The following is a 16,844-nucleotide window of genomic DNA, read 5'->3' on the forward strand; positions in this document are numbered from 1 at the left end:
ATAATATGTAAGTAATTCTGTAATATTCTACCAAAGGTCTTGGGAGTCTGGGGAGGTCCCTGCTGACTGGAAGCTAGGCAATGTTATTCTGATCTACAAAAAAGGCATGAGGGAAGACCAAGGGAACTACAGACCTGTTAGTCTAACCTCAGCTCCTGGAAAAATTATGGAAAAGATTATACTGCATACTATTGAAAGGCATTTAAAGAATAATGCAGTCATCAGGCACAGTCAACACAGGTTCACAAAAGGAAAGTCCTGTTTAACTAATTTGATATCTTTCTATGATAAGGTCACCTGCCTAGTGGATGAAGGGAAGGCGGTGGATGTAGTTTTGCTGGATTTTAGTAAGGCTTTTGATACCGTCCCTCACAGCATCCTTCTGGACAAGTTGTCCAACTGTGGGATGAGTCAGTTTATGGTGTGCTGGGTGAAGAACTGGCTGAACAGCAAGGGCTGAACAGCAAGGCTCAAAGGGTAGTAGTGAATGGGGCTGCATCTGGCTGGCAACCAGTCACCAGTAGTGTTCCTCAGGGTTCAATTCTAGGGCCAGTTCTGTTCAATGATCTGTATCAATGATCTGGATGCAGGACTTGAATGCACCATTAGCAAGTTTGCTGATGATACCAAACTGGGAGGTGTTGTTGACTCTCTTGAGGGACAAGATTCCTTGCAGAGGGATCTAGATAGATTGGGGTATTGGGCTATGATTAATGGGATGAAATTTAACAAGTTGAAATGCCAGATTCTGCACCTAGGATGGAGTAATGCTGGGCACAGGTATAAACTGGGAGAAGACTGGCTGGAGAGCAGAAAGGGTTCTGGGGGTGCTGGTCGGCAGCAGGGTCAATATGAGTCAGCAGTGTGCCCTGGCAGCCAAGAGGACAAATTGCATCCTGGGGTGCATCAAACACAGTATAACCAGCTGGTCAAAAGAGGTGATTACCCTGCTGTATTCAGCAGTGGTGCAGCCTCACCTTGAATACTGTGTGCAGTTCTGGTCCCCACAATTTAAGAAGGATGTGAAGGTCCTTGAATGCATCCAGAGGAGGTCAACAAAGCTGGTGAAAGGGCTAGAAGGCATGTCCTATGACGAGCAGCTGAGGACTTTGGGCTTGTCTAGTTTGGAGGAAAGGAGGCTGAGGGGCGACCTCATTGCTCTCTACAGCTTCCTGAGTAGGGGAAGTGGAGAGGGAGGCGCTGGTCTCTTCTCCCTGGGATCCAGCGATAGGACGCTTGCGAATGGTTGAAAGCTCCACCAGCAGACGTTTAGACTGGACATTAGGAAGCAATTCTTTACTGAGAGGGTGGTCAAACACTAGAACAGGCTTCCTAGAGAGGTGGTCGATACCCTAAGCCTGTCCGTGTTTGAGGCATTTGGACAATGCCCTTAATAACATGGTCAGCCCTGAATTGGTCAGGCAGTTGGACTAGATTATCATTGTAGGTCCCTTCCAACTGAAATAGTCTAGTCTATTCTATTCCACTTACCTGTGCCCTGTAAGACACATCATTCCTATTTTAAATCCAAAGCTTATCTAGGCCTATTCTGAGAAATCACTGCCAATGTGTTTAAAAAATTACCTTAACACATCAACATTCATCGCTTCTAGAAGAATGAATAAAACTTACCAAAATAATGGAAACATATATAAAAATAAATAGAAATAAAATGCTGTTGTGTCGCATAAATGTATTTTAACCTAAAAAAACAGATGGTTAACATATTTTTTCTTTTTACAAAAGAAACACAGTTTTGTTTTTCCTCCAAATACCCTTATCTTTTTTCATTACTACTTTTAATTACTGTTAATTTAGGGTAATCCATCACCATCTAGATTGCTGGATTTACCATTTTTCAGATAGCACATACTTGGAATAAAATTATCTTGGATATTACAAAAACTTTATTCTATATATGCTTGTTTGTATTGTTTTATGGGTATTCTGTGGAGTTGTACTTCTGGGGCACACTATGATGCTTAGACACACTACAGTAAGAATATATGTGTTTTAGGAAGAAATGAAGTTATTTCTTTCAAAGCGATAGATGTTTGCCATGATAATCTTCACTTCAGCATAACAATATATTCCTCAGATTAACTATGTAGTATTTCTAAAAAGGAAAACATTTGCAAAGCCTGCTCTTCTGTGGCTGCATCTCAAATACATGCTGCAAGGGAAAGATGCCAAGATTTCGTAGTTTCAAAACCTTCTGAAACTTTAAACATGAAACAAACTTCTTTGGAAAATCCATGTTGAAAGCAAAAGAGGACAACCTTTGACATGAAGTACCCATTAAAAAAAAAAAATTGTTTTCTCAGAATCACAGAATCACAGAATCGTATAGGTTGGAAAAGACCTTTAAGATCATCGAGTCCTAACCGTAAACCTAACACCACCAAGACCACCACTATACCATGTCCCTAAGCAAAAAGATAGACTTCTCATAAAGATAGACTTCTCATAAAGATAGACTTCTCATAAAGATAGACTTGACACTATTTTTATATATAGCTGTAACTTAGTTGTACACTGTTCTTGTTTATTTCCACACAAATACAGAATCCTGACGTTTTTTTAATGCAACCATATTCTGAAAAAAAGATATTACACTGCATTATGGCATTAGAAGTTTATTGCTGGTGAGCACTTAAAGGTGAGGTTTGTTCAGCTTAAAATAAATTCTTTATTTTCTATATTACTCCAGCAAATTCCCAATGTTCTGGAAATGAAGTTAAAATTTTCCTACCATTTGTTACTACCCCAGTAAAAAATGGCTACAGTCCAACCAATGACTTCTATTATACCTAAGCAATGAAAATGCCATTTTTGTATCAAAATATTTCAATGTTAGCTAATTTTACTGTTTAATGTAAGAATTATGACCTTCACTTTGGAATCCGGACTTCGGAGTTTTGCAGTGGATATACTCTTTCTAAAATAAAAATAAATGCTCTTGAGTTCAAAAGATCGTAAAATACTAATCTGATTAAATTCCTGCATTTCTTCACATTGACACTGATAATCATAAAAGAGGATGATCCTGATAGTATGACAGGAAGTAGAGCAAATTCAGTACATACCTCATAGCCAGGGCTGACAGGAGACTGAGACAGGAGGTTGGAAAGAGAGAAAAAACAGTACAAAGAAATAAGGGAGGGAAAACGACAGAAAATAATGTTACTTTATAAGCAAGCATGAATGTGTGATTATTTTATACTATTCTATGTTATACTATAGAATGCAAAAGAATTGCATTTGAGCTCTGGCAGGTAAAAATCTGGGTTACATAGCATCCTCCTAGTTCTACATGTTTTTAGCATTTCTGTTTGATGAGTTCTACATTACTAAGTTAAGAATCAAAAAAAAAGGATATTGCCCAGGTTTTATTCTTTGAAGGTATTTTTAAAGCTGCACTTAAATGTAGCTCCCAGTCAATTTTTAGCTCAAATGAAATGCTTTATTGGCAAATGAAAAGCTTTATTGGCAAATGAAAACATTTATACCCAAACTGTGTCTGTGTGTGGTGGTTCTCTATGAAAGGATAATTAAAGTACCCTTTGCAGGATTCCACATTATCCAGTCTCAAAGATTTTTCAAATGCCACAATTCCTAAGTTGTTCCCTAACTTCTTCACTTCATAAGTGGCATTTTTCCAGAAGCCAGACTTACAAGCTAAGTTTAACACTGTGAGCTAAAGTTGGCTTCTTTCCGGTTCACACAACATTGACAAAAAGGTTCTGAAATAATAACTTAGTTAATAATTCCATCTATGAAAGGTCTCCAGGAACTCCTTCACTGTCAATTGCTCTGACTCTATGTAGTAAATAGGGGTAAAAATAACATTTATTTTAGTCCTATTTAAAGAATTGACAGAAATCTGATCGAATTCAGTGGTCCCAAACAGAAGTTATATTTTGTTACCAGTGATTCAAGTGCCACACCAATACTAATAACAAATTATATGATTGTGTGAACGAGGATGATGTTTCTTAGTATATTCACAGACTGTAGAAAAATGAAACACATTCCAAAGCATATGCTTTGATTGGTACCACAGTATAAACTGCCATAAAACTTATCTCACAAGTACTGCAGAAGAATGGAGTCCAAAGGACAGATCTGATACAGGAGAACTGACAAAGCTTATGCACTCTTAAAAAAAAAAAGGAAAAAAAATTGAAACACATTCAATGCAAAAAAATCAAAACAAAACAAAAGACATATGGAAGCCGTATGTGAGAGCACTTCAGAAAATCTGGTAAATGATACCATGATTTCCTGAAATAAAGGTGAAATCAGAAAGCTATTTCATTTCTTTAGGCTAATGCCCATCCCTGTACCTACTATAAACATATTTTCTTTGTGCATGTGCGTGTGTGTGCGCATGTGTGATGTTCTGAATCATCAGCATGGGTACACTGATGATTACAAGTTCTTAGAGAAGTATAGCCTGCAGTATATATGAAACTTACCATATTTCTTCACTGGCAATTTTAATATTTTCAACAATTTTAAAGTATGTAGCTTTGCAAAACAGGTATTTCATATCAGAATGTATCAGCAATCAACAGAGTAATATAATTAAAAATATTTTCAAATCAAAATGTTTTGCTATCTTGTAACTGTACAGTGCAGTGAATATTTATAGAGAGTATACCAGGACGCTCACTCATACAATTTTTTTTAACCAAAATTCCAGAACTAATTCAGAATTAGGGCCAGCCTTCCTCAAAATTTTCTGTCTTGGTCTGAGTAAGTCAGCATTTCTGATACAATCTACTGAGAATTATGAATAATCTATAAAGATTTCTTGCTGCAGTTTTTGCAGAACTTAAGCACCTTACTCATTTATGCAGCTTTTCAATTAAAAATGTAAAATTCATAATGTTAACCTTAATTTCCACGTAGCTTTAGGCTAATGATAATCAGCAGCATAAGTACATAATTACAGTTCGTAGATGGTACTGCATATAACACTAGGTCTACATCATTTGCAATAGTGTCCTTTTAGTATGTCAAGTTTAATAAGTTTAATATTCTAATTGAGAGGAAAACATGATAATTGTTGTGTGTGCTTATAAATTCTTCCCTCTCTTTTAAACCTTAAGGTTTTCAAAACTTTCACTTAGGAGTAGATTCATTTACACACAGTGTAAATTCTTAACTATTCAAGTATATTACGACCATGAGCGTTAAAAGGAACAAATATGCCAAAGATAAAAAATACATATCATTCTAATTTACTCCAGTCATTACATTTTGTTCTCAGAAGAGTTGTCTTCATGATGGAAAACTACTATATTAATGTATATACAAGTATACCATATATTTACGTGTGCCTGTGTGCATACTGTACATCTACATATACATCTACACACATATATACAGATATATACCTACATTCACCACAAAGTTCTGTTTAAGGAAATCATGGAGATTTCTCATACTTTCTTCTGAACAGTTAGAAATATGCTAAATACATAGGCTCCAGCTAATTAACTATAGCCTTGACTGTTACAGATACTTAGTTTGATACGGTGGTGTTTGGGTCACAGTGTTCTGAGGCAAATCTTTCCTGTATCATAAACCAATGGATAATGGTCTGATACAGAAGAAATTAAACTTCTAGTTCCAGAGAAGACATCCTCCAAGATGTAACTAATCACATTAGCATGGTGGCTGTTTTAGACCCTCAAAATAACCTAATTCTTGGCAAAGGGTTATTGGCACTCCCAGACTACTGGGAGTGTCAGAAGTGCCACATACCTTAAACCCACATACCTTAAGCTGGTGACCTCCCTTTTACATCAAGATCCTTTTTCTCACAGCAATGCTTTATAATTTACGTACCACGCTCCTCTGTAGCCTATAACAGGCAAAACCAGATCCTATAGCACTAAATGTCATTGTTTCTTAACAGCAACACCCGTGGCCTCTATAGCTAGGGAATCCCATACCAGAAGGGCTTCATCCGGCACGCTGGGCGAGGGTTCTGCAGAAACTGTCCGAACGGTGCTGAGTCCTGTTAGGGAAACGTTTGACAGGCGCCTTTTCCGTACGCCACTGCAGTTGTTAGGGATTTTAAACGCACATCTCTTATGGTAATTCAGACCACATCCTGAAAAGAGAAATTTAAAACCATCTGATTACAGTTTATTACTGGAAAAAAGCAAAGAATTTTTTTTTTTTTTTTTAAACAACAGGGGTTCAAAACCACCACCCTTATTTTTGATTAAACTTTTTTCCTCTACTCTGCTGCTTTAGTTCCTATATTCTACAAATTTTTAGAGAGATAATGTTACAAGCTCTGAATAGTTACGTCTATAACCATTGTTTTTTCTTTGATTTTTCAACAATTTATGGTCTCAAAGTCCAAGAAATTTCTGTGATCCACATTTGGGAGGTAAGGAAGTCTTTCACTGGAAGTGGTATATTCCATTGGATACAGTCTGCTAGGAGTCAAATAGTTGTGGCAAAATGAGAAAAGATAGCTATTACAAGCTCATATGGACTGACAATAATTTCAGTTAAATGATCTGAATTAATGTGATATAGAATTAGATACAGCCTCAGGCTCGCAAGGGAAGTGTAAGACAGAAAAACTTTTCTTAAAAAAAAATATAGAGAGACCAATTTTTTTGCACTTCAGGTTACAGAGCCATATCTAGGAGGCTTCAGAGCAGTCAAAAGGATTAGTTCCTGAATAATTAATTATTTTTATAGTTCTTACTTGTCTCTACCTACTGTAATTTTTTTTCTGATGCCTAACCAATTTAAAAGCAGCATCAAAGACAACACGCATAAGTGGAATGGACAGGTCTCTTCCCGAGACTGAAAATCACAGCTTACCTTCACATTTGAGTCCCTGACGCACCAGCCCCCACAGCATTTCTCCACAATGGTCACAGAAGGCTGGCGCTCGATACGAATGAACAAAAAGAGCATGGGGCCGGATTTGAAAGTCTTCAAATGTAGCAGAAGCTGTAACAACAAGATCATTCCAAAAATGAATAAAATTAGTAACATAACTAATATGCTTAATTTACGTGGCACTTCATCACAGAACAAAGCAAAACACCTCTCGGTCACTACGATGATGAACTTTGAATTTTGTATTGTTCGTTATACTATATTTTGAAGATAAAAAGATTGATGATATACCATCAGCCAATGGTATATCATATATCATATACAATGACCACTGGAAAAAGAATAAAGTTGCTTTTACAAACTTGCAGCAATAATTTCTCTGATAATATTTTTCCAATAAAACACAGGAGGATAATAGCATACCAAACAGCTATCAGAAATTAGCAGAGTTCAATGAAATATTGGAAATTTTTCAACATACTCTTTTACAGACTGTAAAGGTCTACATACGTAAGATAAACTGAAAAAATCAGTAAAGAATCTATTTTTTTTTTTTTTTAGACAGGTAAAGGAAATTGTATCAAAAATGGGCCATTTCAGCTGACCATTTGGTATATCTTATTCAGCAGCGTGTTGGTATCAGTGAGCTGATTGCTCAGGTTGAAAATATACGTGAGTTTAAAAAGAAAACATGTAATTACACACCCAATCATCAACAAAGACAAAAACCTTGCAGAGCAGTCTGGAAGACTGCTGTACGTTTCCTGAAGTACCAATCCTTTCAAAGTGATGTGAGCTTGCAACTAGTGTAACAGTCACAAAGGTTACAGGGGCTGGCTAAAGGCACTAGCATAAACTATAGAAGTAAAAAATGACAGTGTTTTAAGAACTATTTAGTATACAGAGGCAGCCAGTACCACAACACTTTTAAAAATACACTTTAATGAAATATTTTCTTTCTCTCATTAAATATGTTAAACATATATCAGACAGTCTAATGAAAAAATAATATCTGTCAAAGGTTGTTAAATATTAAGCACGTATGCAAACATTTGATCTCATTCAGACTGCCATTTAAAGAGGTGATTTAAGTGTGTGCTTACTCTTCACAGATATCAGTATGAATGAACCACATATGTAGCCACTTAATAAAAATACTTTGTCTCTCAACAGAAATACATTCCTGATTTGCAATTCAGAGAAAAAAAAAACATTTTTAAAATGGTTCAGTTCAAATGAATTCCTGAAAGATCCAAATACCCTTATTCCCTGGCTTGTTCCTTGTGTATTAATGAAAAGAGGGCCAAAAATCTGCATACCAATCAAGCAAAGGTTTTTAAGCAATTAGAGTGGAGTACCAATAAAGACCTATGCCCTGAGCTCAGTTTCTTCTGTGCACAAAACTTCTACTCATAGGAAAAACTTTTTCCAAAAATGTCCACAGAAAAACCTGTTTCTAGTCTCAACCAATTTCCAGTCTAGGGATCTTTTAACAGAGGTATTTGGAATACCATCACAAAAATAGGATCCAATGACTCCAGTGATATCAAACCTTCTTTTTTTTTATTTTTATTAAAACAATCCAAATCACCTAACAGTTTGTTTAATTCAGGATTTAATTTTCTTTTCCCAGAATTATTCTGTTCCTAGTTTTCATAATAAGCCATGTTAAAAAGCTTACTTAATTCATTACTTAATTCACAAAATTAGGACTTCATAAGAACAGTCCAACGTGTTAGAATGTCCTGAATCTGAAATAAAATAGTTTTGTATTTATTTAACAATGTTAGGCCAGCCATTTTTTTCAGTCTCAAGGGCTTCCAGACAGATAAGGATACTTGTTCAAGTATGTTATTTTTCTATTTTTTTCCAGATTACGGTGGTCAAGTTCACTACTGTTAAGGCAATGCTCATTCTGTAATGGTAATGCTTTCCTTGGTATACTAGAAAACACAACTCATCAGAATACATTTTAGATGTTGAACAGAATTCTTGTGATTTTACTTTGTCTAGGACTTAAAGCCCACCATCTTTTCTGTGCATATAGCCAGATGTTTTTCTGCAATTCCAACTGAAGCAAAGAATACATTGGAAGGATCAAGCACTCAAACTTTAAAATATATTTTGATGTTATTTAAAATACAAAAATACACATTTATTCTTCATTTGTATAAACAGAACAAAATACAGGCATATTAACTTCTCTATTTAATTTCATATTGAAGATACATCATAGGATTCATTTTTCTGGGCCTCTGTATCACCAGCATGCAGCCACCAGGAGGAAAAGGTGCCACAGTCAGGCAACAGACACCTCTGTGGTCCTACCACATATGGATACTAACTGAGCTACGAGAGCCCAGCAGCTGGATGAGATCAAACTATAGACGAAAATCATATTGAACCTAAAGAAAAGTTGGACTGGAGAATGAGGAGCAAGAAAAACACTTTCAGGAGTTGACAACCATTCTGTAAACCCCTCTGCATAGAAAATACATGCTAGCATTTGTGCTGGTCAGCCTACAGGTTAGGAGATAGGATTCTCCACTGTTGTCTTATATGGAAGCAGTTTACAGGGATATTTTCTGTCATCTGTTTTCCTAGAGACTACCATTTTGGGCCTTGGCAATTCACACCTTCCTCTCCTCTCGTCTGGTCTATGAAACTGTGATATACTCATGAAGACATGGTCTTCAGCATTTTGGAAACTCCAGCCTTACGGCATCCTACAACATACCTCCTCAGCAACGCAGACCGCTATAAACACATCACTAAGCCTTCGAATCTCTCTACTTGTTTCCTTCAGAGTTTCAGTCTAAGTTCAGAGCCTCAGCCATTCTGTTCAGGACTTCTGATTCCAGATTTTGCACAGCATATCTACCTATAGCTTTATGAAGAATATTGCAATTAACATCTCCACTTCTTTGCATAACAAAATGATCATGGAAAAGCTACCTATCTGGGAGCTTTCTCAAGGATAAGCACTGAAACTGGAACACCATGCCCCACCAGCTTCCAACAGAACTGCAATGTACACTTCCTTGCTATTGTGTCTCTAGTTTCAATTTGCACATAACAAATATAAAACCAAAAAGCTTACTAAAACAAGATACTCAGTGAGCATGCATTTCTCCCCAAGGGGGAAGACAAGGAAGACCCTACTATAAGACCCTCAGACATGATAGCCATGAATTTTGATAACATATATATGAATTTGGGAGATGCAAACTTTTTGTTTATAAAAATACTTTCCTGAGGTTGTTTCTAAAAGCATACAAGTGATAATCAAAGCACTATTAAAACAAGAGTGATGTGTAAAATAAAAATAGTAAGTCTCAATCTAGCAAAGGATTTAAGTATGTATGTAAGTTTATACCTATTTCCTTGAATACCTACCTAAAGTTATGCATGTATTTAAATTCTATTTTGAGTAAATGATGTTTGCTAAATTGGAAGATTGGAGAGGAGTTTTACATGGATTTACTGGGTGGTTTTTCAAAGAGTATGAACAGTGCAGTAAGAACACAACTAAGCTTAGCAAAAGCAGTAACTTCAATTTAGCTTAATAACTTAGATAATGGATTAAAACTTATTTAATATATCTTTATATTAAAATGCTAGTTTTTGTGAAAAGTAAATATCAATATCTATTAATTTCAGAAGCAAATTAAATTTGAAATGAAATTAAATCTGAAATTAAAACCTCCCACAAGCAGTTTTGCCTTAAGGATTTGATCATTTGGCTCTCTTCCTGTGTCCTGAATTCAGTTCCATCTGAAGATGTTAAGTGGATGGAAAGTATTTTGTTGTTGAGTGTCATTCTCTCAACTCCATTTTTGTTGTACTGGTCTCTTCCCGTGCCCCTCCTTCACAAATGGTGAAGTAATAATTGATATCCTTTCCATTAAAGCTGTAACTGAACTTTCTGGTCTCCCTGCAAATTAATTAATGGGTTATCATGGCTTATGCTCTTGTAATAAAAAAATGTTTCTACTCCCAAGGAAAAAAAAGTAATTTAAAAATGTCTTTATTCTGTCTTTTGTTTAGTTCATCTTACAAATATATGTGATATTAAATAAATATCACACTTAGCAGTAATAACGTTAATGCAATTTTAGGGAGGCAGAAATCAAATCTAAAGAAACCTCCTACAGTACTGAACTTGAAGTTGTTGTACCAGTTATAAACACACATGCAGTATTACCTATTTAGTTTTTTTCATGTAAATGTCCTTCAATTTAAATGTCCTTAAAATTTCTTGTACAGTACACGTTGCAAAACAGGGATGATAAATTTTCAAAGAAATTGCCTTTCAATGGAAGCTTAAATTTTGCCTGTTTACTTGATTACTGAATTAACATCGGGATTTTTTTCCTTGACAGAAAAGTAAATTGTCTGTGCTGAATTACAGCTGGATTTAAATACCTCTGCAGCAGGTTAGGCTGTCATTTTCATGGTGAACTCACCCTCCTGTATCTGCTAGAACAGTAAGTATGTATTGGAGTTAAAACTCAGCAGGGATGAGTTGACTGGGAAAACTGTTCATCTACCATGAACTGTGAGAACACCTGAACTAAATTTCTGTGATGATAAGGGAGCAGGATCTAGTAATGAAGGGTCCACCTGAACCGAAGGGTCCTGAAAATTATGCTTAGAAACTCCATAAACCAAAGACTAAGCATGGAAAGGCAGGAAACAGTTTCAGAGAACAGTTAAGGATTGTTAGATCCTACCTTTGTACCGTGTTTTGGGGCTAGAATACAAGGGAGTGTACAGCATCCCAACAAATCACTACTAGAGGACTTACTCCACAGCTTAAAGATACTCTTAGGCACCACCCATAGAGGTGGTCAGCAAGAAATGGAACTTGGCAACAAGCTACTAGATGAGGAACACCAATCTGTTGGTTGAAAGGGTAACTGAGGCAAGTTCTAGGATGCTTCCAGCATTATAAAAAAAAAGATACCAATGGTAAAGATAAGCAGTGATAAATACCATTCTTATTCTACATTTCAACCCTCCTGGCTGAATAATGGGAACTTCTCATATCATTTTATATAAAGATATATTAAAAAAGCCATATCATTTTATACTGACATGATAAATATTCAAAAATAGAAGTCAGGGAGGAAAAATGCATTTTATTTTAAGAAAGCTTTAAATTTGGCAAGTACTGCAGAATACAGCAATAAGAAGAACACAAAACATCATTCTTTCTCCTTCTTTTGAAACTGTTTTGGCAATGGTCCACTCTGTTGAAAGGCATGGAAGTGTTTTGGGTTTTAATTTTTAAGGTAAAAATAGTGTTTTTCTAGACTCCAGATTTATGTGTCCTCATCAGGCTCTGCAGACAGTGTTCTGTTTTCCTGTCTCATGAAATGATGTTATTTCAGAGCACTATTCACTGAAACTAGCATGTCATTAGAACTTGATCTGGAAGAACTATGTTAACTAGCAAGTTACACAAGTCTTTAATCTGTATAAACATGGCTAATTCATAGTTCTTGTTCAGTCACCCGTATGGCATAGTTGACTTTCTATGGCTAAACCTAGCACAGCTTAAATTTTCAGAGCATGCAATTCCAGAAGCAGTCATATATGAATTAGGTTCTTCTTTTAAACTTCTTCCATCATCTTGTAATTCATTACTTTTTAAAATTACACATCTAGAAAGGCTTTCATATAGCCACTAACAATCAAAGTTTTAACTTTCAGAATACTCCTGGATTATTGACCAAAAAAATAAAAGCCCTGCTGATGCAGAGAGAGATATGTATATTTTTTTCAAATTAAATGGAGACCTTTCTTATTAAGAAAAAAGCTTCTGTAATGTCAGGCTATCCTTTTGCTTTGACAGAGCACTAATGCTGTGAAGGTAACTTTCTGGCTGTATGTAAAATTGTGCAGTAAAAAAAGAAGGGGTTCCAAATATGCCTACAACCATATCCTGAAAAACTTACTACTCTGCAGAAAAGTTTGCAATATTATGTTCTTAATATGATACTGTTGCACTGTTAACTCTCGGGATAACTTGTCATCATCTATTTAAGCATTCCTAGTATCACCAAAACACAGACATTGAAACTACAACAGTTTTGACAAGCCTATTTCATCAAGTCTGTTAATGACTTGGCTGTTAATGGCTAGTACTCCTTGTGCTGGGCTCAGGAGCAGATCATTCAGCACAGCTGGAAATGAGAACAAGAAGCCATTGCAACTCACAGAGGTAAGGTTCTGCCTTCAGAAAGAGGCAAATGATTTACTGATTGTTTTGAGTTCCAAGTCCAAAAGGGCTTTGAACTATTAGCAGAGGTGAGATCCTGCTATTAAGAGCAACAGGGCTTCATGTAATGGGAGCTGTCATCTAGCACCCACGCCTCTCATAGCATAGGAAACCATCAACCACATGATTAGCAGTATCTTGCTTCTATGAAAAGCAGCCATTCTCCTGCTACCCTCTCCCATTTGGAATGCCTTTCAGAGTAATGTATCCCGTTGACTTCCCACAGGCACTCATAACCCAGTCCTTCCCTACAAGAACTGCTGGCATTCACCACTTAAAAAATAAATATAACATACCATTATACACAATTCCACTTTGAGCACTGATTAAACCATAACAATTAATGACTGTATATACAATTTCACTGGGCTAAGAGAAAGGAAAGCATTTTATTCTTTTTGCTATTCCATCCTGGCAATCAAAGACAGTCTAAGTTTTCAGATTCCCATCAAAGTCAGCAGAGCTAGGGCAGTTCACAGAAGCCTAAGAGTTGATCTCTGATCTCCATCTTGAAATCTGATTTAAAAATTAAACTAAGATTATCGGGACCCTAATACATAATAGAAATTGCAACTTCCTAAAACCTAGACATGTTCAGATTTGTAATCACTCTGTTTATTTGTTCTGCTCTGAAATAAGGAAACTTGGATATGGAAAATTTGGATCTAATGAGCTTTCTGGATATGTATGTGAGTACTTCAGCACTCTAAATTTTACATGCAAGATAATCTTTCTAATCCAGTAAGTTTCATTTTGTTTTCCTCACCTATTATTGCTTTATCCCAATGTTTTAGGTGAAAAATAGCTTAAATTATGAATACTAATAGTTGGCAGGTAATTGGCTGTAGGAGGCAGGGATGGAGGAGGAGATAAATTTTCAGAACTGAATTTTGAACTCCAAGTAGAAGCCTGCAACTTGCTAACTGCAACTGGTACAGGCTAGTTACAATTTTTTATAACACCCAGACTAAGTAAGTGTGGCATGCCCTCAACCCTCCAGTGACAGAGAGACAGGAAACTGAACCCCCAACTACAAGACTGATCACACTTTGTGCTTCTGCACATGGACTATTTAGATTGGACACACTGTGAGCTTGGGGGTCTAGAAAGAAGAGGAGGTGGAAAAAGTCCTCAAAAAGAAGCAGTCATCTCAGAAAGAAGAATGGGGGCTGGAAAGACAAAGGTGAAGATCCTGCTTAGAGGTAACATGCTGGAAGTGGGCAAAGATCCCAGAGATCAGGGAGATGGAGGCCAGTGGATGTCCATGCATTTTAGTCGATGATGCCCAAGACTCGTAGCTGCAAGCAGTGGCACAGCAGGAACAAACACGACTTTGTGCCCAGCCTTCCCTGGCTATCTCCTTACAGGGAGGGGCAGTGGGGAGCTAGTAAATGTAAGGCTGGGAAGGAGGCAAATGAGCCAGCGTGGGAGACGTTCAAGTAAGGTAAAAGCTCTGATCTCCTTGGTTCTTATATAAACCCCAGTATTCAGATTCACCAGATTCACTATGCGTTGTTGTTTACATTGTCTCACCTGTGATGTGAGATTTAAGCAATAAACCGTAGGAGATGATAAACTATTTGCAATCATTTGTCCAGTGCTAGCTCAGACTTTTATGGAGAGTTTTAATAAAAGATTAACATTTATGAGTCAACATGCTTGATTCATCTGTACATTCTGAATTTTTAAAGTTCAATTTTAATGTACTTCTATTCATTTGAGAATGATTCCACAGTTTCAAACCTACAAACTATACAGCACAGTAGGTTTTATATTAATTTGAAATCCCAGAACAGAATTCTTTCTTTATGACTTTACCCATTTTTCACCCAAGTGGAAAAAAAAGCAATACCTTAGCTCACAGATTCAGGCCCTGTTAATCATAAAATTACACTGCAGAGGTATTGATTTAGCATAGCAAAACAAAATCAAATACTTCGTGAGTTTACTGGAGCTATTGATGCAGTGTTCAAAATTAACTCTGACTACTAGGAATAAGGAGCAGCTCCAAATTAAATATAAAGCCTCTTGCTCCTTTTCTGTGCTTACACTGATCTAAATTAATATCCTAAAGTAAACACTATGAGTCTTTTACATCTTTGTTTCCTCTGACTTTGTTTTGTAAGTTCTTCACAGTTCTTTTCCAAATCTTCCAAAAAAATCAAGTGATGGGTTACACAGTCACTGTCAGAATTATACATCTCAAAAAGAAGAGTTGTTCAAAAAGAAGTAATAGCATTTGTAAAACTTATCTAATTCCTTCATTTTTCTTTTGTAAAACGTTAAGAAAATGGTTTGTTACATGGTAAATAAATGCTAATGGCTGGAAGTATATATGGTGAATAAATGCTGATGGCTAACGGTATAATGGAATTAAAAATACAACCTTATAGAATCATAGAATACTTTGGATTGGAAGGGACCTTAAAAGGTCATCTAGTCCAACCTCTCTGCAATAAGCAGGGACATCTTTAACTAGATCAGGTTGCTCAGAGCCCCATCCAACCTGACCTTGAATGTTTCCAGGGATGGAGCCTCCACTACCTCTTTGGGGAACCTGTGCCAGTGCCTCACCACCCTCATTGTAAAAAATTTCTTTCTTCAATCCAGTCTAAATCTGCTCTCCCTTAGTTTAAAACCATTGCTCCTTGTCCTGTCACAACAGGCCTTGCTAAAAAGTCTGTCCCCGTCTTTCCTATAAGCCCCCCTTTAAGTACTGGAAGGCTGCTATAAGGTCTCCCTGCAGCCTTCTCTTCTCCAGGCTGAACAACCCCAACTCTCTCAGCCTGTCCTCGTGGGAGAGGTGCTCCAGCCCTCAGATCATTTTTGTGGCCCTCCTCTGGACTCGCTCCAACAGCTCCATATCCTTGTTTTGCTGAGGGCTCCAGAGCTGGACGCAGTACTCCATGTGAGGTCTCACCAGAGCAGAGCAGAGGTGCAGAATCACCTCCCTCGACCTGCTGGCCTTCTTCTTTTGATGCAGCCCAGGATACGGTTGGCCTTCTGGGCTGTGAGCGCAGATCGTTGGCTCATGTCCAGCTTTTCGTCCATCAGTACCCCCAAGTCCTTTTCTGCAGGGCTGCTCTCGATCACATCATCCCCCAGCCTGTATTGGAACCGAGGATTGCCCCAACCCAGGTCTAGGACCCTGCACTTGGCCTTGTTGAACCTCATGAGATTCACACAGGCCCCCTTCTCCAGCTTGTCCAGGTCCCTCCGGATGACATCCCGTCCTTCTGGCATGTCAACTGCACCACTTAGCTTGGTGTCACCTGCAAACTTGCTGAGGGTGCACTCAATCTCGCTGTCAATGTCATTGATGCAAATATTGAACAGCACTGGTCCCAGTAAGGACCCCTGAGGGACACCACTCATCACTGATCTCCATCTGAACTTATGCTGAACTCACTAAGGAACCTCTGTGTATATTAAAATATTTTTAACACTCTTTAATGTGAATGATCTGCAAAAGTCTACATATCCCTTAAAATTACCCTAAGAACTCATAAATATATATCATTATATACAGAATATACACAGGTGGGTTTTTTTTTTTTACATGGTATCATCAGATGTTCATGGGCCCTGATGGGATGCACCTAGAAGTGCTGAGGGATCTGGCTGATATCATTGCGAGGCTACTCTCAACAATCTTTGAACAATCATGGCAACTGGGAGAAATTCC

General features: G+C 37.1%; 1 protein-coding gene across 2 annotated transcripts in view; it reads right to left on the minus strand.

Annotated features, from left to right (window-relative positions):
- The window catches only part of PRKD1 (protein kinase D1), a 152,202-nt gene that overhangs the window by 43,129 nt on the left and 92,229 nt on the right, over positions 1-16,844 (minus strand). For both annotated transcript variants that reach the window (XM_075503059.1, XM_075503061.1), the window contains 2 exons: positions 6,856-6,987; positions 5,964-6,124 (listed from right to left, as the gene is read on the minus strand). In XM_075503059.1, coding sequence (XP_075359174.1) covers positions 5,964-6,124; positions 6,856-6,987 — 293 coding nt within the window. The remainder of the gene's footprint in view (positions 1-5,963; positions 6,125-6,855; positions 6,988-16,844) is intronic.

This window comes from Mycteria americana, chromosome 5 (assembly GCF_035582795.1).
Source record: "Mycteria americana isolate JAX WOST 10 ecotype Jacksonville Zoo and Gardens chromosome 5, USCA_MyAme_1.0, whole genome shotgun sequence".
NCBI lineage: Eukaryota > Metazoa > Chordata > Aves > Ciconiiformes > Ciconiidae > Mycteria > Mycteria americana.